We start from the raw sequence: 20,317 nt of genomic DNA on the forward strand, positions 1-20,317 counted from the left end.
GCTCTTGAGTAAAACCTCCTGCCTGGGTTAAACCTTCATTTACCTTCCCTGTGTCTTAGTTTCCTTGTTTGTGAAATGGGAGTATTACTAGTGCCTACATCAGAGGCCTTTGTGCTTGATCAAATGAGATAATGCTTGAAAAGCAATTAAAATAGGGTCTGGCACATTACGGAAAGCTCAGTAAGTATTAACTGTTATTATTATATTTTGACCTGATCGTATACCTACATCTGCCTTTAAGATTATGCTAAAGACATTTGCTTTTGCTTAGATACTTAGGGCTTTTTTTGATTATATAACTGTGCTTTAGAAATTTAGAAATTGTATTTGACCCACTTATGTTATAGATGGTCTTTGTCCAGTATGGAAACTACTACATGTGGCTTTTGAGTGCTTGAAATATGATTAGCCCAAATTGAGAATGTTTTATGTGTGACGTATAGATTTCAAAGACTTACTACAAAAAAAGGATAAATTATCTTATTAATAATTTTTTAGCATTGATTACATGTTGAAACAATAATCTGAATATGTTGGGATAAATGAAATATTAAAATTAATTTCATCTGTTTCTTTTTCCTTTTTTAAAATGTGGCTTGCATTTTATTCCTGTTGCACAGTGCTTTATAAACAATGAGAAACATATTTAGGAAATAACCTTACTTTATTTATTTATTTTTAAATATTTATTTATTTATTTACTTTGGGTGTACCAGGTCTTAGTTGCGCCATGCGGGCTCTTAGTTGTGGCCTGTGGACTTCTTAGTTGTGGCATGCATGTGGGATCTAGTTCCCCGACCAGGGATTGAACCTGGGCCCCCTGTGTTGGGAGTGCAGAGTCTTACGCACTGGACCACCAAGGAAGTCTTGGAAATAACCTTACTTTAGAAAATAACCTACTAAGCAACTATACTCCAATAAAAATTAATTTAAAAAAAGGTTAAAAAAGAAAAGAAAATACCCTACTTAACCTCCTTCAGGTGCTTTTGTTTGTACTATTACACAATTCTTTAGGCTGTATTATTATACAGATCTTTAGGCTTATCATTTAGCTCCATGACACACTTTTCATCATCACTTTGTTTGATTAAATTTGTCTTCTATTACATATTGATTTTTTTAAAGATTTTTTTGATGCGGACTATTTTTAAAGTCTTTATTGGATTTGTTACAATATTGCTTCTGTTTTATGTTTTGGTTTTTTGACCGCGAGGCATGTGAGATCTTAGCTCCCGACCAGGGATCGAACCTGCACCCCCTGCATTGGAAGGCGAAGTCTTAACCACTGGACTGCCAGGGAAGTCCCTTACTGATTTTTAAAGTACTTTGACTACATTAGTTTCCCATATTACAGGAAAAGGAAAAAAAATTGCTTATACATATCTTCATAGCTAACCATTGACTGTAGTAAAATGTTCTTGTAGGTTGGTAAAAATCCAAATACTTGTTGTACTGGGTAAATATGTTTACTTTTAGTTGTTTAATGAAGTGAGAGACCTTGAGTTTTGTTTGACACAGATGACCTTTTATTATGCAGTTTCATCAGGGGCTGCTTGTGTTTGGTTGAAATGGTGGGGGTTTTCCCTATCTTGAGAATTGTTTATGACGGGTAATTTTAAAAAAATTTTTATTGGAGTACAGTTGATTTACAATGTTATGTTAGTTTCACGTGTACAGCAAAGTGAATATATGCGCATATATATATATCTCTCTACTCATTTTTAGATTCTTTTCCCATATAGGTCATAACAGAGTATTGAGTCAAGTTCCCTGTGCTATACAGTAGGTCCTTATTAGTTACATAGTAGTGTGTATATGTCAATCCCAATCTCCCAACTTATCCCCTCCCCACTTCCCCCCTGGGTAACCATAAGTTTGTTTTCTACATCTGTGACTGTTTTTCTGTTTTGTAAATAAGTTCATCTGTACCATTTTTTTGGATTCCACATATAAGCGATATCATGTGATATTTGTCTTTGTCTGACTTACCTCACTCAGTATGACAATCTCTGGGTCCATCCGTGTTGCGGCAAATGGCATTATTTCATTCTTTTTTATGACTGCATAGTATTCCATCGTAAATATGTACCACATCTTTTTATCCACTCCTGTCAGTGGACATTTAGGTTGCTTCCATGTCTTGGCTATTGTAAATAATGCTGCAATGAACATTGGGGTGCATGTATCTTTTCAAATTGTGGTTTTCTCCAGATATATGCCCAGGAGTGGGATTGCCAGATGATATGGTAGTTTTATATGTAATTTTTTAAGGAACCTCCATACTGTTCTCCATAATGGTTGTACCAGTTTACATTCCCACCAACAGTGTAGGAGAGTTTCCTTTTCTCCACACCCTCTCCATCTCTCTACCCACCTCTTCAGCATTTGTTATTTGTAGACTTTTTAATGATGGCCATTCTGACTGGTGTGAGGTGGTACTTCATTGTAGTTTTGATTTGCATTTCTCTAGTAATTAGTGATGTTGAGCATCTTTTCATGTGATTTTTGGCCCTCTGTATGTCTTCTTTGGAGAAATGTCTATTTAGATCTTCTGCCGATGTTCTGATTGGGTTGTTTGGTTTTTTTTTTATATTAAAAAATGTACAAACAGCTGTTTGTATATTTTGGAGATAATCTCTTGTTCATTGCTTCATTTACAAATATTTTCTCCCATTCTGTGGGTTGTTATGACTGGTAATTTTTATTGAGCATATAATTCCAGAGGCTGATAGTGTCCTTGAAGTTATAATTATTTTGGGGACATTAAGTGGGAAAAAATTGGGAATGTAGTGTTCTCCAGGTTACCATGTAATATCAGTGACTTGTGACTCGGGAAAATAGCAGCAGAAAATATTATTGGGGAATGTGTGTACTAATTTTCAGTGACATACAGCTTTGTGTACCAGACAAATAGGAATAGATTTCTGTATAGGATAGAGAACTTCTCTTAGATATTTTCAGGGAAACCCAGTGTGACTGAGACAGAGAATTTCCTTGAAGTGAGAGGAAACCTAAGAACTGTGTATTATATTTCTTTCATTATACTTGTTCAAAAATTAATATGGATTTAAAATCAATATTAATTAAAAAAATTAATACTATTAATATTTATAGTCTTTATAAGACTATAAAAGAAACTAAGTTTAGATTTTTGAGGATGAGTATTTAGATTAATATTTTTCAGAATTACCTAAGTAACACATTCTCACTGAAAAAGAAACAATTCAGATAAAAAATGTTCCATTCCTTCATCCATCCCTTTTGCCTTACATAGCTATATAAATTAAAAATATATATATACACACACATATATATTTACATATATACACGTATTTGAGAGTGGCATCTTGTAACATTTCTGCAGCTTGCTTTTTCATAACTTAATGTCTCCTTCCCTTCCTCCTTCCTTCTCTCCTTTTCTCCCCACCTCCCTCCCCACTCCCCAGCCTCTCTTTCTTTCAATACAGAAAGATTCCTATCTCATTCTTTTAAACTTCTGCATAGTAAATTTTAATAATATGCATTTAATTTTTCTCATACTCTTATTTTGGATATTGGATTATTGATGTGAACATACTTGTTTATGCTTCAGTGTAATAGAAAATATTTAACTATCAATAAGTGGACAATTCACAATGAAGAATATTATCACTTAAAAGAGAATAGAATTTCTTGAGGTTAAGTGGCATTTGTTTTAAGGGTGTAGTTTATTCACCTGTATTATGAAGAATAGAAGGGGGTTCCACTTTGTGCTTCTCAGGTCCAGAAAAGGGACTTTATGTTTATCCTTATTAAATATTTTTTCTGAAAATTTTTTCTGAAACTCTTATGTTTTTATCTTGTTAGATTCCAGGCTTTTGTATTCTGATTCTGTCATCTATTTTTTTTTTATATTTTACATTTGAATACTTTCATTTAACAATATTAAATTCTCACTGATTTATTTATTTAACAAACATGATTGTTCACTGTTTGTGCCCAACAGCATACTGGACAATCTATTAAATAGATAAGAGAATAAAGCTCAGTCCTGTTTTCAAGGGCTTAAACTCTACTGGGGAGATAAGCCTTTTACATAAAAATTGTAATACAAGGAAACAACAGTGATAAAAATATCTTCCAAGGATATTTGGGCATAAGAGAGGTAACTTTTATTTTGGAAGTTCAGGAAACATTTCCTGGGAGAGAGAGAAATTTGAGATAAACGTCAAAGGTTTTGGTAGGATTTAACATGGAGATTTAGGTACTGTGTATACTAGAAAGGAGAATAATGTGAAGTTTGGAAATCAGTAGTGCTATTTCATATGCATTATTCATTACTTTCTAACTTATAGAAAGAGAAAATCTACTTTAAAAAATTCAATTTATAAACTTTCACAGATTTACTTATACCAGATTAATACTACCTAGTATTGTATTGTCCCTTGTATTTTCTTAATTACAGATCATCTGTGTAGGAATCCCTTACTTTACTTGAAACCTCTGTGTCCACGTGAAAGGCAGAGAGAATTCGACCTTAATAATGTTAACATAAATTTTGTCTTGTATACTATTATAAATTTTTTTCAAAACACTTTTAGACTGACTTTATGGAATGGAATAACTATTTATTATATGGCTTATATTTCCTATCTGTCTCATTTGATCTTCAAAACTACCTATTAGGGCTGACTTACCTTAAGAAAACTTACTCTCAAAGAATCAATTTTCAATCTAAGGTTGCACAAAGCTTCAGTGTGAAAGAATCCTGTAGTTCTTTGGATGCCCCTCATCCACTTATTTTTTATATCATCTGATTTCATATCTTCTACAAATTTGATAAACCTATCTATGTATTTCTTTCTGAATCATTAGTAAAATTGTTTAGTATTAAGGGGCATGTAAAGAAACCTTTTTCAAAATTGACGTGATCGAATATCAGCATCCTGGATACAGCTTTTCAGTTTCTTCTGAAGAGCTTTTCAATTAGTTATGAATCTCAGAAACCACTGTTACGTATCTTGTATTTCTCCATCTTGCCATAAATCAGTGCTTCTTAATCAAGGGTGATTTTGCCTTCCAGCAAAAAATCTGGCATATCTGGAGTGCTATTTTTGGTCATCGCAACTGGTGGATGCTGCGGCATCTAGTTGGTAGAGGCCAGAGTTGCTGCTAAACATCCTACAGTGCACCAGAGAGCCCCCTGCAAGAATTATTTGGCTCAAAATATCAGTAATGCAGAGGTTAAAAACCCTGCCATAGCCTATCGGAAGACAATTTGGTAGGTGCTTTGTTACAGTCCAGACATCCCTGTTTCTAATATTCATCTCATCTACTAGTCCTGTAACTCAAAGAATAAATGATGGCTCAGGCCAGCATAGTTTAATCTCAGTGAATCTCTGTCTGCTTCTGTTAAATACTCTCTTTTTGGTTTTTGTTTGTTTGTTTGTTTTTTATTTTAATTTTTTATTGAAGTATAGTTGATTTATAATGTGTTAATTTCTGCTATATGGCAAAGTAATTCAGTTATACATATATGTACATTCTTTTTCATATTCTTTTCCATTATGGTTTATCATAGGATATTGAATATAGCTTACTGTGCTATACAGTAGGACCTTGTTGTTTATCTATTCTATATATAATAGTTTGCATCTGCTAACCCCAAACTCCCGCTCCATCCCTCCCTCACCCCCCTCCCTCTTGGCAACAAGTCTATTCTCTGTGTCTGTGAGTCTGTTTCTGTTTTGTAGATGAGTTCATTTGTGTCATGTTTTAGATTCCACATATAAGTGGTATCATATGGTATTTGTCTTCTCTTTCTGACTTACTTCAGTTAATATGATAACCTCTAGTTGCATCCATGTTGCTGCAAATAGCATTATTTCATTCTTTTTTATGGCTGAGTAGTATTCCATTGTGTATATGTACCACATCTTTATCCATTCATCTGTCGATGGACATTTAAGTTGTTTCCGTGTCTTGGCTATTGTGAATAGTGCTGCTATGAACATTGGGGTGCATGTATCTTTTTGAATTATAGTTTTGTCCAGATATATGCCCAATAGTGGGATTGCTGGGTCATAGGGTAGTTCTACTTTTAGTTTTCTGAGGAACCTCCATGCTGTTTTCCATAGTGGTTGCACCAACTTACATTCCCACCAGTAGTGTAGGAGGGTTCCCTTTTCTCCACCCCCTCTTCAGCATTTGTTATTTGTTGACTTTTTAATGATGGCCATTCTGACTGGTGTGAGGTGATATCTCATTGTAGTTTTGATTTGCATTTCTCTAATAATTAGCCATCTTGAGCATCTTTTCATGTGACTGTTGGCCATCTGTAAATACTCTCTTTTTGCCCTGCTCTTGATATTGTTGTGTAGAATTGTTACCAAACCTTTCTCCCTCTATATTTCTGTAGCTGGGGATCTGCCTTTCTCTTTTTGACAATTAGGACTCCATTTCTCCTCTTTAATCTTTAGAGACTTCTTCCATTTTATATGATGATTCAAGGTCACTGATATCCTTTAGCAAGTTCATTCCCAAATTCATTTTGACTAAAGCATCATTATAAGAGCTAGATGCTTTCTTATAGTCTTTTTTCCCTAGTTTGCTCTTCAGTCCCCTTTCAGTAGTGCCTATTATGAGACCTGAAAAAAAATTCAGTGGCATATGAAGAGGGAGAACTGAAAAGGACATAGTGAATAAGGAAGCACTAGAGTATCTGGAATGATTATTGAGTGTCTGAAACATCTTTGAAAATGAACAGACTGTTGTTTTCTGGTGACACATATTTTGTTGTCAGGTACTTGTGAAAGTATGAGAGATACAGGATTGTACTCCAGAATGCTAAGGAAGTAGGATTATGTTATGAAAATGTCATTAAGCACTAATAAAACAATATACAGGTGATTTATACTTGGTCTTAGCATATAAACCAGCGTTGTTATGTCCTCTCATGTGCGGGGAAGTGGAATGTGAATGGAAGTGGAGAATTGCATTGCTGAACCACTCCCTTAACTCTTCCGGTCAGTCGAGTTTTCCTTCTATTGCCCGTTTCATGCTTTAGAGTTGTACGAAGCTCTGGATAATGTACCTGTGGCTAGTTATGTAAGCCCTCCCTCCCCTAACCCTGAACCTCCTTTTTCTTTTCCTAATTGGTGCGGTGGAGATGGAGGAAGGAGGCGAGTAAGTAGTAAAATGTTCCACTTTCTTCTCCTGCGTTGTTTTCTTAGTAATTGAAACCAGCTGTGACTTTCCATGGACTGTTATTCCTGCTCTGGGGAGGACTCTATATGGTAGATAACATCACAGCACAAGCCAGTACTTTTTTCTCTTAATGATAAATATCATTACTTACCTACCTCACTAGACCTCACGAATTATTAAATAATTTTATTCTTAAAATATAACTGACTCCATTTGATTCTAAGAGGATTTATTAGTAAAGAATCATGATATCTCTAAATTTCTTGATTAAGGATGAGCAGTCTCAGTTTTATTTCATTATACTGAAATATATCTGATTCACCACGTAAATCATTCAGTGATTCACCCCAGAATGTCTGATTCTCACACCCTATAAGTGGTGCAAAGATGACATGTGTAGTTTCTCTCCCGTCTACTTAATTAACAAATGTTTATTGAAGACTTGGAATATGCATGAACCTTTCTCTATGTCCACAACCAAAATGACAGTTTGGATTTTTGACTCAAGGAAGTATTGAAAAGGAACTTAGTAGAAAAAGGCTCTAAAGACTCAGATTCCCTTTTTAGTTTCTGACTTGTTGCAAAATAAATTATTTTTAATCTCTGTAACCAGATTCTCTCGGATGGTCTCCATTAATTTGGTTTCTGTGTGTTTCACACTGAAGGAAAAAAATCAGAATCCCAAACTCTCAGCAGTAGGAACTTCAGAATTAGATTTTTTTAGAGACCTGCACATTATTTTCTTGCTCTTTCATTTGTTATCCTTTTAAATAAATGAATGTATCTAACTCAGAGTGGCAAAGCAATCTTCTCTTCCAGGCAATTCCTCTGCTGTATGTTGGATAATGCTAGTTTACGTGGTGATTCTTACCACATTTGAGGTTATGTTGTATATAAATAAAAATAAATGGTGTTTTTATAAGGAGTCAGATATCCTGGGGGGAGATTCTAAGTGTTCAGTTGCCCATGATTTTCAACTAGGTCACAGAAATCTGACTTAGATCTGTTTATCATTATTTTAAGTTAATGCCAAGAAGAGAACACAGTTTTGCCTTTGGCTTCTGACAAGGCAGAACAAATTTAGGCTCATTACAAAACAAGAACAAATGTTAAAAAAGAAAAACAACCATAACTTTATTTGGGATGTTCCATCTCTACACACTGTGTAGAATTGTAAAATATTTATTTTACATAAGGATGGTCACAGCCTTATAGTTACAGGTCCATGTAGCTATAAGGACTATGGAGAAGTTCACAAATCACAGGGCACTAAATGAGCATTAAATCAAGCAAGTCAATATTTTTTTTCCTTTTTGCATAACTGTATTTCACTAGAATTGGTCCTACTTTCCAGGGGGACTTGGAGAACCATTTATTTTGTGGTTAGTAGAGAACAAAGGACCTTGTATACAATTTTTGCTTAGTACAGTGAAAGCATACTTGAAATTTCATGCAGAATATTTCCATATTTTTTCTTGAAAATTACATTTTTACTCAATATTTATGAAAATGTTTATAAAATTATGTCTATGTTTAGATGTAGTATATTTTTGGGATCTGTAGCTTGAAGACATTGTTAACTTTAAACCCATTGTAAAAAGATCTCTAGTAGAGAAGGCTTTGGAAAGAAGCTCTCTTTTAGGAGTGATGTTTAAGGCTAACCTAAAGAACAAAGTGATGCATTTTTGGTTTTTTGCCAGCTTAATTTTACTGTTTTCATAATTTTTTTTTGATCTTTGAAATTTGGGCTTAATTTTTTTTGACTGCATGAATTCATTGTATGACTAGATCACAATGTATATAGCCCTTCCAGTTTTAATTATTTTTGTTGCCTACATTTTTAATGTTCTTAGTAGTGTGATGAATATATTTGTATATAAATGTTTGTCAGCACCTCTCATTATCTCTAAGAATTACTATGCTAAAGGTTATGAACTTCTTTAAGGTTCTAGATATATTTTGCCAAATTGCTTTCTAGAAAAGTCATACTATTGGGTTGACCAAAAAGTTCATTCGGGTTTTTCGTAAGATGTTACGGAAAAACCCAAACGAACTTTTTTGGCTAACCCAGTAGTTTACACTTTCATAGTTAGTGTTTATATTAGTACAGACTTATCACATTCTCACCAGTATTGAGTACAGTAGCTACAAAATCTATGTGACTATCCACAGATTTTTCAGAATTATAGAAGGGAAAATCTTAAAAGAGTTTGTCTGGTCCAACATTTTGCAGAGGACAACGAATCCCAGATAATTAATTAAAATAACAATAGAAAGTCGAAGTCAGGTTAGCATTTTAGTTTTCTGGACTTTTGGTTCAGTATTGTTTTCACCAGAGAATACTGCTTTATTGTTTATTGAATGTTTATTATAACATGGCGAGGTACTATACTGGGCACTTTGATTTTTAAAAATCTAATCTTTCCAATAACCCAAATGGTGAGTGGTTTGAAACTTTACCATTTGTAGGGAAGAGGAGCTAAAGAAGTAAACGAAGGCAGTCTTCAAACACTGAATGTGAAAAAAGATTAATTAAGGAAAATAGGTGGAATTCACAGGGAAGTGTTTTGGCTTAATATAAGGAAGAACTTTTCTAAAGAGTACAGTAGTGCTGTTCACCAAAGAAAGAGGAGGTCACGTTGAATTACACTGCTCAATTTTGAAAGTATTTAAGCCCAGTCTGCATTTGCCAGGAATGTGGAAAATGGAATCCATGTATGGAATAAGAGAACTAGTTGACTAAAGATAATGCATTATAAAGAATGTGGTAGAGTACCTGGCATGGAGTTTAGTGCTCAATAATGATAACTATTATAAACTAATTATATCATAAATTAGATAAAAAGATACCATGAAGTCCCTGAAGCTAGTGACAGAATAAGCAGAGATGCTAATAAATAATGAAAGAAGTAAGCAAAGAAAAATGGAGAGGAGGGAGAAACTAAAGCCAAACCTTTTCTGTCTCAGAAAGCCAAGGGGACAGAGTTTCTAGGAGATAGTCAATTTGTTGTAAAATATGAGACATAGGTTAAAAAGAAAGAGAAGTGTAATATACAGATGAAAAAGATACAATGAAAGAAATGAAAAATCACCCAGAATCCCCTATCCAGAGATAAAAGTTGGTAACATTTTATTCTTTTCAGATCTTTGAACGTGAATTTAAAAGCATATCTATAAATACATAGATGGGTAGATTTAGATATATCACTAAACATCTTGTAATATCTCTTTTATCACTTAATACACATACAAATATCCTGATGTCAGTAAATATGGATATGCATTATAATTTTCGGTTGCATAATTCATTACATGGTTGAACATAATAGTAGGTATTCAGGTTATTTGTTTTCCCACTTTATAAACAATGTTCACTTATTTCTATCTTTGGTGCAACTGTCATAGTTGAGGCTGTCTTTTTGTCTAAACTGTATTAGTCCCTTAATTTTTCCTTCATCTTTTCTTGCCCTCTTGCAGTCTGTTCTCCATACTTTTGAATGGACAAATGCCATGATAAGCATTTTTGTACATATATCTTTGTGTACATGTTCATTTGTTTTGTTTTTTTTTTGGCCTCGGTGCGCAGCATGTGGGATCTTCATTCCCCGACCTGGGATTGAACCTGCGCCCCCTGCAGTGGAAGCGCGGGGTCTTACCCACTGGACCACCATGGAAGTCCCTGTTTTAATTTATTTATTTACTTTAAATTTTATTTATTTAATTTACTTATTTTTGGCTGCGTTGGGCCTTTGTTGCAGCGCGCGGGCTTCTCATTTTGGTGGCTTCTCTTTTTGCAGAGCCCAGGCTCTAAGCCCGTGGGCTTTAGTAGTTGTGGCTCGCGGGGTCTAGAGTGCAGGCTCATTAGTTGTGGTGCACGGGCTTAGTTGCCCCACGGCATGTGGTATCTTCCTGGACCAGGGCTCGAACCCATGTCCCCTGCATTGGCAGGCGGATTCCTAACCACTGCGCCACCAGGGAAGACCGCCCCCCCCCCCCCGTTTTGTTTTTAGACTAATTAGTTAGAAGTGGAATTGCTGGGACTTTCCTGGTGGTCCAGTGGGTAAGACTCTGTGCTCCCAATGCAGGGGGCCTGGGTTGGATCCCTGGTCAGGGAACTAGATGCCACCTGCATGCTGCAGCTAAAGATCCCGCGTGCCGCAATGAAGATCCTGCGTATAGCAACTGAGACCCGGTGCGGCCAAAATAAAAAAAAATTTAAAAAAGAAGTGGAATTGCTGGATCCAACTAATGGGTATGCATTTGTGAGGTTTTGATGCATGTTGCAAGATTGCCCCCCGTAAAGATTTTTTTTAATTTACTATTTTAAAATACTATTGCCTATTGCGTATGTAAAGGTCCCATTTCCCTACACCCTTGCCAACAATCTTTTTAATCTGGTAGTCTTAGAAATTCTTGATCTCACTAAATTTCATGCTCATCTGTTACCTGTGAATATTTATGAGATTGCTGGAGAAAGCGTTAAGCTAGGGATTGCAAATATCTACAATACCATTGTTTCCCTTTCTGAGTCTATACCAAATATTAGTGATTGATCTTGTTTGAGTTAATTGCTTAAGGACAATTACAATATTTTATATACTAAGGAAGTTCTTGAGTGAAGGGGAAGAACTATAACAGAAAAACATAGTGGTTGAGTTGGTCCATTCAGTTGGGATTTTCTGTCATACTGCTTGTACACATGGCTAGGGGTAGTGGAAATGGAATGTTACTGCTTTTGGCATTTTTAAAGCGAGGGAAAAACTAGTAGAAGACTGTCATTTTGCAGATACAGTTTAATTTTGTTCTTTCTCCATTAAGGAAATCCTTCCTACCCAGAAGTACAGTTGTTGAATTCAAAACAAACCAAGTAAAAATTATAAAATTTAATAAGCTCTCAGATAAGATTGGAAGTCTTGTCTTGTATATACTAGATATGCTTTTAACTTTGCACTTACTGCCTAAGGAGATATATTGGATATCTATACTTAGGAGGTTCCAGTTTTGTGGCTTTCTTATTTTATTTTATTTTTATTAAAGCCAGGATATCAACAATGTTGTTATTATTTTTAAAAATAAAGAAATTTATTTATTTATTTAGGGCTCCATTGGGTCTTCGTTGCCGCACGTGGGCTTTCTCTATTTGCGGCAAGCAGGAGCTACTCTTCATTGCTGTGTGTGGGCTTCTCGTTGCAGTGGCTTCTCTTGTTGTGGAGCACGAGCTCTAGGTGCGCGGGCTCAGTAGTTGTGGCTCGCGGGCTCTAGAGTGCAGGCTTAGTAGTTGTAGCGCAGGAACTTAGTAGCTCCATGGCATGTGGGATCTTCCCGGACCAGGGATTGAACCTGTGTCCCCTACATTGGCAGGAGGATTCTTAACCAGTGCGCCACCAGGGAAGTCCCAGCAATGTTAATTTTGTTTTGAATCTTCTTTTAAGGGGATTTCGTATAATTTGTTTTGACTGCTAAGGTAGAATAGTTTGTTTTTGAATGCTACTGGTTTGGTTATGCTACAGCTTAACTGTGTCTAGGGATTTAAAATAGACAAACCTTAAATTATAAAAAATTGGATTTCAATAATATAACAATTCATTATGTTGTTATCTTAGAGAAGAGGGAAGGAGTTTCAGATTATATTATCAATGGTTACTAGGATGGTTATGAGTGATTTACGTGGTTATCATACCTAAGTGGAATGGGGATAATGTCACCTGACCTTTGCAGAACCATCTGAATCAGATGGCAGAGGCAGAGAAGGACTGGTTGTCATGTAGGAAGAACAGATATATGAGTGACTAAACTTAGTCTGTTGACTCTTGTCAATACATGGATTGAAATCTGGTAAGTGTTTCAAGCCTTGGATGTGCTTAGAAGGATTGATGAATGAATTTTTAATTTAATTTTGAAGGTAGATTGGCTATAGTTGAAGATAAGAAAACAAGTATGCTTTAACTAAAATTTTTGGTTGCAGGTTAAGAAGAAAACCTAGCTTGTTGTAAGCAAAATGGAATTTATTAGAAGGCCATTGCTGAATGTCATTGCATGCAAAAATAAACCTTTAGCACCTTAGTTTAAACACATTAGTTCAGCAGACTGATCAAGGGTAAGATTCGCCCCACCTTGTTCAAGTGCCCACTCCTGGTCCGGTTTGTGATGGCAAGGAATATGGAACCATCTAATAAATATATCTGTGGTTATTGGAGGCCCCTGGAGGGTGGAGTGGGGTGTAAGGCCTTAGGGAAAGTAGGCTTATAGTGAACGGTATGGACATCCTCAGAGGTGTCTACTCTGCTCTTGCTTTAAATAGTGGATTACTTTTTGCATTTAGTACTCAGAAACCTGTAAGAGTTATTTATGCTTTGTAAAGTTTATAGTTTAATTTTAATATAAATATAATAATTAGAGAGACTAAATCCTTCTTGATTTTTACATATCTTGGATACTTTTTTGTTTGAGATGGCAGCACCTAGGAACAGCACAGTGCTTGGCACATATGACCCTTAGCAAATACTAGTAGTTGAATGAGTACTTGAGAGGAGGTAAAGACCCATTCATATGTGGCCTTGAATACCAAACTTATAAAGTGAACCCTCCCTCCCCCACAGTGACCTGACCTAGTCTTCACGACTGCCTTTTAAATTTTTCTTTTTATTGGATTTCTTTTGTTATTAGGCCAAAGTAAAAAGCTTTTTATCTTGCGAATCACTGAATCAAACAAAAAAGTTTACTGAGACCCTTTTGAGGTGCATTTTTGGGGTCTTTAATTATCTATGCATTGTCATGAATGCTTAGAAAGACTTTTAAAACCAGGTGTTCAATGGAAACTTTTTGGAAAGAAAATGTTATAAGACAAAGTGTTTAAAGTCTTCAATGAATAGCTAGATATTGCTAGATAGTCCACCTTCGATGTATAGCTAGACTCTGACAACTTCTTAACACCTCTGCAAATACCACCCTAGTCCAAGGCTTCAGCATTTCTTCTGGAATTATGTAGAATAGCTCCCTAAATGGTCTCCCTGCATTCGCTTTTATCCCTTGACAGTGTGTTCTCCAAAGGACGTGACTTAAGTTGGATGACGCACAACTCTGCTGAAAATTCTCTGGTGGATTCCCATTCTAAAATAAAACCTAAAATTCCTTCTGTGATCTACAGAGTTCTATGGGATTTGGCCTCTACCTCTCTCACCTTAACTCTTGTGGTGTACCCACTTCATTCTGCTGCAGTCACAGGAACCCCCAAGCACACTCAGTTTAAGGCTTTTGCACTTGTAGTTTTCATTGCCTGAACATTCTTGCCTGAGGTAACTTCATTTCAGGGCTCTCTTCAAATGTGGCTTATCAAGAAGCTTTCCCTGACTACCCTATCTAAAAGAGCACCCTTCATCACTCTCTAATTCTTTCATTCTGTCTTACTTTTCTTCATAGCACTTATAACTTGACAGTATATGTTTATTTCTGTATCTGTTTCCTCTTCTAGGTTCCAAGCTCCATGAGGGCAGGGATTTTGTCTTTTTTATTCACTGCTGTATCCTCAGTGCCTAGCACATAATGGATGCTCAGTAATTATTTGTTGAATACATGAGTAAATATACACATTTGTGTACTCTGGGTAGTAACTGGGGGAGATGGTGTATTACAGACCTGGCACTGGTAAATGTGAGGATAACTGTTGAATTTAGGAGATAGGAAGAAAAGAAAATCATTAGCATCCCATAGCACTTGTATATTTTTTATAAAGTTGGTGGAAGTGGTTGCTTTTGTAATTAGAATTGATATTTTATCAAGCCATATCTGGTCATATTTCATTTAAGATGAAGAAGATGACTTTGTGTGCAAGAAGGCAGCCTCTAAGTCAAAAGAGAATGGAGGATCTCCAAATAGTTATCTTGGAGCATCAAACATGAAAAAGAATGAAGAAAACACTAAGACACTAAACACTAAGAATAAGCCTTTGTCACCGATGAAACTTACCCCCACATCAGTGCTTGATTATTTTGGAACGGCAAGTGTCCAAAGATCGGATAAGAAGATGGTGGCAAGCAGAAGAAAAGAGGTGAGTGTTCTACAGGCAAGCAGGAATGTTCAGGATTTGTACCCGTTCAGTTGTTAGTAAGAGGTGAAATTGGATTTTATGAATAGACCAACATTTTATTGATGAAAACAATTTTCCTATGATTATGGGTAAAATGTATTGCTATTATGTTGGAGGACGACCAAGTTAGAATATCACACATTTAAGTTTTTAATATTTGAAAGTGAGAAAAGATCATTTAAATCATAAGAATGAATTGTGATTCTTAGAATTTAAATACTCAGAATGCAAACTCATTTTACTCTTGACCTCAGACAACATAATTGTTCCCAAATGAGGTCATGAACACATAACTTAGAATAGAGCCTCCCTATGCTGTACTTGTGACCTTCTCTATTTTGGCTGATGTTGGTTTCATCTTTTCCTGGACATTTAGGAAACAAATACAGATAAGTTAGTGAAAGTAGTTCCCTGCGAGGAAGCCTGCTGAGCAGTGTGTGTGTTGATTTCTTTAGTACCTCCGTTAGACAATGTAATCTTTCTCATGTATTGGTGTGCCAATGTTCTGGACTACTTCTGAAGCCAAGACGTTAGTCTCTAGGGTTTTGGGGGGTACTTCTTTTGAACATTTCAATAGAATTAAGTGAGAATCATCTGTCTGTAGGATATTTGCTTGTTAAGAAATTGGATGTGGTCACGGAGTAGCCATGAACATAATTTTTTGGCTGGTGTGCATTGAGTCTGTTTCATAACTGATACATTTATCTCTCATTGGTGTATTTATTCAGCTAGTTAAGAAAAAGCACCTTACTTTGAACTTAAGGTTTATGCTGATCTTGCTTGATTTTCCTTGAAATATAGCCTTCACAAAATGCAGATGATTCCAGATTAAATGATGAAGCCATCGCCAAGCAATTGCAACTTGATGAAGATGCAGAGGTATTAGCATTTTCTTTAGATATCATTAGCACCTTGATGTTGTCACTTGCTATTTAGTCTACCCAGGCAGACAATTAAGATAGTTCTAGTTTCATTTTGGATTGAGCCTCATTGTAAGAGTTATGTGTAAAATAAGTTAAAATCTAATTCTATATGAAAATCTAAGTTTATATAAAAGATAGATGATGAGAGCAGAGGATAACTAAAGATTTATTATTAGATTTCTTTGAATGGAAGCCTCCTTTAGATAGTTAAAATAATTTAACTTGGTCATATCTCTTCTCTTTCCACTCTGGGCAATCTCATCTACTCCTGTGGCTTTAAGTACTATGCATATGCTGGTGATCTCTAAATCTATCTTCAGTTCAGAGTGCCCTTTGTAGTGAACCTGTTATATTCATTCAGTAAGTATTTATCGAGCACTTACTGAGTGCGTGGCACACTTCTAGGTGTTAAGGATACCAAAATTAAAAAAAAGAAAAGTCAGATCATTATAAATGCTACGAGGAAAAGTAAAGGAATGATCAGTGGGGTTATGAGTGTTCTATTTGAAATACAGGGGTTAGGAAAACCCCTCTGAGGAAGTGACATTGGGGCACATAATTCATGATAATGGTGAGCCATGGGGCTTCCTTCTACCTGGAGGAAGATTTCCTCTAAACATAGAGAATAGCAGGTGTAAGCATCCTGAGGTAGTAATGTTTGAGTTTGATGAGTTTGGAAGAAATGGCCAGCAGCAAATCCTGTTATGTCATGACTGGTCTTTGGTACCTACCGGAAGGACTTGGGATGGTAAGGAGTTTGGATTTTAGTCTCTGTGAGATGAGAAGCCATTGGAGTATTGAATAGAGAAATGACATGACTTTTGATGGATCTTAAAAGAAAATTATTCTGGCTGCTGTGAAGCTAAAGAAACCACGGTGGGCAAGAGCAAAAGCAGATCATTTTGGAGACTGTTACGGTAGGGGAGGTGAGAGATGTTGGCTTGTACCAGGATGGGGGTAATGGAAGAGGTAGTGAGAAGTGGTCATCATCTGTATATGCTTTGAAGGTGCAACCTTCAAGTTGTTGCAGATAGACTGGACGTAAGGTATGAGGGAAAGAGAAGATTCAAAGATGACTCCATGTTTTTCGGCTTGAGCAACTGGGTGAATGGTGATATCATTTATTAAGACTGGAACACTGGTACAGGGATATCAAGAATTCTGTTTTGCACATAAGTTTGAGATGCCTAATAGGCTTCCAAATGGAGATGCAGAGTGGGTAGTTGGGTAGAGGAATCTGGAGCTCAGGGGAGAGGTCTAAGCTGAAGATATTTATTTGGGATCATTAACATTTGAATGGTATTAAAACCAGTGTAACTAGATGAGATCATGGGGAGAGAACGTAAACAGAAAAAAAGTCTCAGGATTGAGCTCTGGGGCCCTGTTAACAATGAGAGGTCAGGAAGAGAAGGATGATCCAGCAGAGGAGATTTAAAGAAAGTGGCTAGTGAAGTAGGACAATCAGGAAAGCTTGGTATTTTATTTTAATTTATTTATTTATCTTTTTTAACATCTTTATTGGAGTATAATTGCTTTACAATGGTGTGTTAGTTTCTGCTTTATAACAAAGTGAATCAGTTATACATATACATATATCCCCATATCTCTTCCCTCTTGTGTCTCACTCCCACCCTCCCTATCCCACCCCTCTAGGTGGTCACAAAGCACCGAGCTGATCTCCCTGTGCTATGCGGCTGTTTTCCACTAGCTATATATTTTACATTTGGTAGTGTATATATGTCCATGCCACTCTCTCTTTGTCACAGCTTACCCTTCCCCCTCCCCATATCCTCAAGTCCATTCTCTAGTAGCTCTGCATCTTTATTCCCATTTTGCCCCTAGGTTCTTCATGACCATTTTTTGTTTTGTTTTTTAGATCCCATATATATGTGTTAGCATACGGTGTTTGTTTTTCTCTTTCTGACTTACTTCACTCTGTATGACAGACTCTAGGTCCATCCACCTCACTACAAGTAACTCAATTTCGTTTCTTTTTATGGCTGAGTAATATTCCATTGTATATATGTGCCACATCTTCTTTATCTATTCATCTGTTGATGGACACTTAGGTTGCTTCCATGTCCTGGCTATTGTAAAAAGAGCTGCAATGAACATTGTGGTACATGACTATTTTTGAATTATGGTTTTCTCAGGGTATATGCCCAGTAGTGGGATTGCTGGGTCATGTGGTAGTTAGTTCTATTTTTAGTTTTTTAAGGAACCACCATGCTGTTCTCCATAGTGGCTGTATCAATTTACATTCCCACCAACAGTGCAAGAGTGTTCCCTCTCCTCCACACCCTCTCCAGCATTTATTGTTTCTAGATTTTTTGATGATGGCCATTCTGACTGGTGTGAGATGATATCTCATTGTAGTTTTGACCTGCATTTCTCTAATGATTAATGATGTTGAGCATTCTTTCATGTGTTTGTTGGCAATCTGTATATCTTCTTTGGAGAAATGTCTATTTAGGTCTTCTGCCCATTTTTGGATTGGGTTGTTTGTTTTTTTGTTATTGAGCTGCATGAGCTGCTTGTAAATTTTGGAGATTAATCCTTTGTCAGTTGCTTCATTTGCAAATATTTTTCTCCCATTCTGAGGGTTGCCTTTTGGTCTTGTTTATGGTTTCCTTTGCTGTGCAAAAGCTTTTAAGTTTCATTAGGTCCCATTTGTTTATTTTTGTTTTTATTTCCATTTCTCTAGGAGGTGTGTCAAAAAGGATCTTGCTGTGATTTATGTCATGGAGTGTTCTGCCTATGTTTTCCTCTAAGAGTTTGATAGTGTCTGGCCTTACATTTAGGTCTTTAATCCATTTTGAGTTTATTTTGGTGTATGGTGTTAGGGAGTGTTCTAATTTCGTACTTTTACATGTACCTGTCCAGTTTTCCCAGCACCACTTATTGAAGAGGCTGTCTTTTCTCCACTGTATATGCTTGCCTCCTTTATCAAAGATAAGGTGGCCATATGTGCATGGGTTTATCTCTGGGCTTTCTATCCTGTTCCATTGATCTATATTTCTGTTTTTGTGCCAGTACCATACTGTCTTGATTACTGTAGCTTTGTAGTATAGTCTGAAGTCAGGGAGCCTGATTCCTCCAGCTCCTTTTCTCGTTCTCAAGATTGCTTTGGCTATTCGGGGTCTTTTGTGTTTCCATACAAATTGTGAAATTTTTTGTTCTAGTTCTGTGAAAAATGCCTGTGGTAGTTTGATAGGGATTGCATTGAATCTGTAGATTGCTTTGGGTAGTAGAGTCATTTTCACAATGTTGATTCTTCCAATCCAAGAACATGGTATATCTCTCCAGGAACACTCCCCAACTCATTCTACGAGGCCACCATCACCCTGGTACCAAAACCAGACAAAGATGTCACAAAGAAAGAAAACTACAGGCCAATATCACTGATGAACATAGATGCAAAAATCCTCAACAAAATACTAGCAAACAGAATCCAACAGCACATTAAAAGGATCATACACCATGATTAAGTGAGGTTTATTCCAGGAATGCAAGGATTCTTCAATATATGCAAATCAATCAACGTGATACACCATATTAACAAATTGAAGGAGAAAAACCATATGATCATCTCAATAGATGCAGAGAAAGCTTTTGACAAAATTCAACACCCATTTATGATAAAAGCCCTGCAGAAAGTAGGCATAGAGGGAACTTTCCTCAACATAATGAAGGCCATATATGACAAACCCACAGCCAACATTGTCCTCAATGGTGAAAAACTGAAACCATTTCCACTAAGATCAGGAACAAGACAGGGTTGCCGATTCTCACCACTATTATTCAACATAGTTTTGGAAGTTTTAGCCACAGCAATCAGAGTAGAAAAAGAAATAAAAGGAATCCAAATCGGAAAAGAAGAAGTAAAGCTGTCACTGTTTGCAGATGACATGATATTATACGTAGAGAATCCTAAAGAAGCTACCAGAAAACTACTAGAGCTAATCAATGAATTTGGTAAAGTAGCAGGATACAAAATTAATGCACAGAAATCTCTTGCATTCCTATACACTAATGATGAAAAATCTGAAAGTGAAATTAAGAAAACACTCCCATTTACCATTGCAACAAAAAGAATAAAATATCTAGGAATAAACCTACCTAA

At 36.1% G+C, this 20,317-nt stretch overlaps 1 protein-coding gene across 3 annotated transcripts in view; it reads left to right on the plus strand.

Annotated features, from left to right (window-relative positions):
• RFC1 (replication factor C subunit 1) overlaps positions 1–20,317 on the plus strand; it is a 74,369-nt gene that overhangs the window by 22,505 nt on the left and 31,547 nt on the right. For all 3 annotated transcript variants that reach the window (XM_057546462.1, XM_057546463.1, XM_057546464.1), the window contains 2 exons: positions 14,991–15,232; positions 16,073–16,150. In XM_057546462.1, the coding sequence (XP_057402445.1) occupies positions 14,991–15,232; positions 16,073–16,150 (320 nt within the window). The remainder of the gene's footprint in view (positions 1–14,990; positions 15,233–16,072; positions 16,151–20,317) is intronic.

This window comes from Balaenoptera acutorostrata, chromosome 5 (assembly GCF_949987535.1).
Source record: "Balaenoptera acutorostrata chromosome 5, mBalAcu1.1, whole genome shotgun sequence".
Lineage (NCBI taxonomy): Eukaryota > Metazoa > Chordata > Mammalia > Artiodactyla > Balaenopteridae > Balaenoptera > Balaenoptera acutorostrata.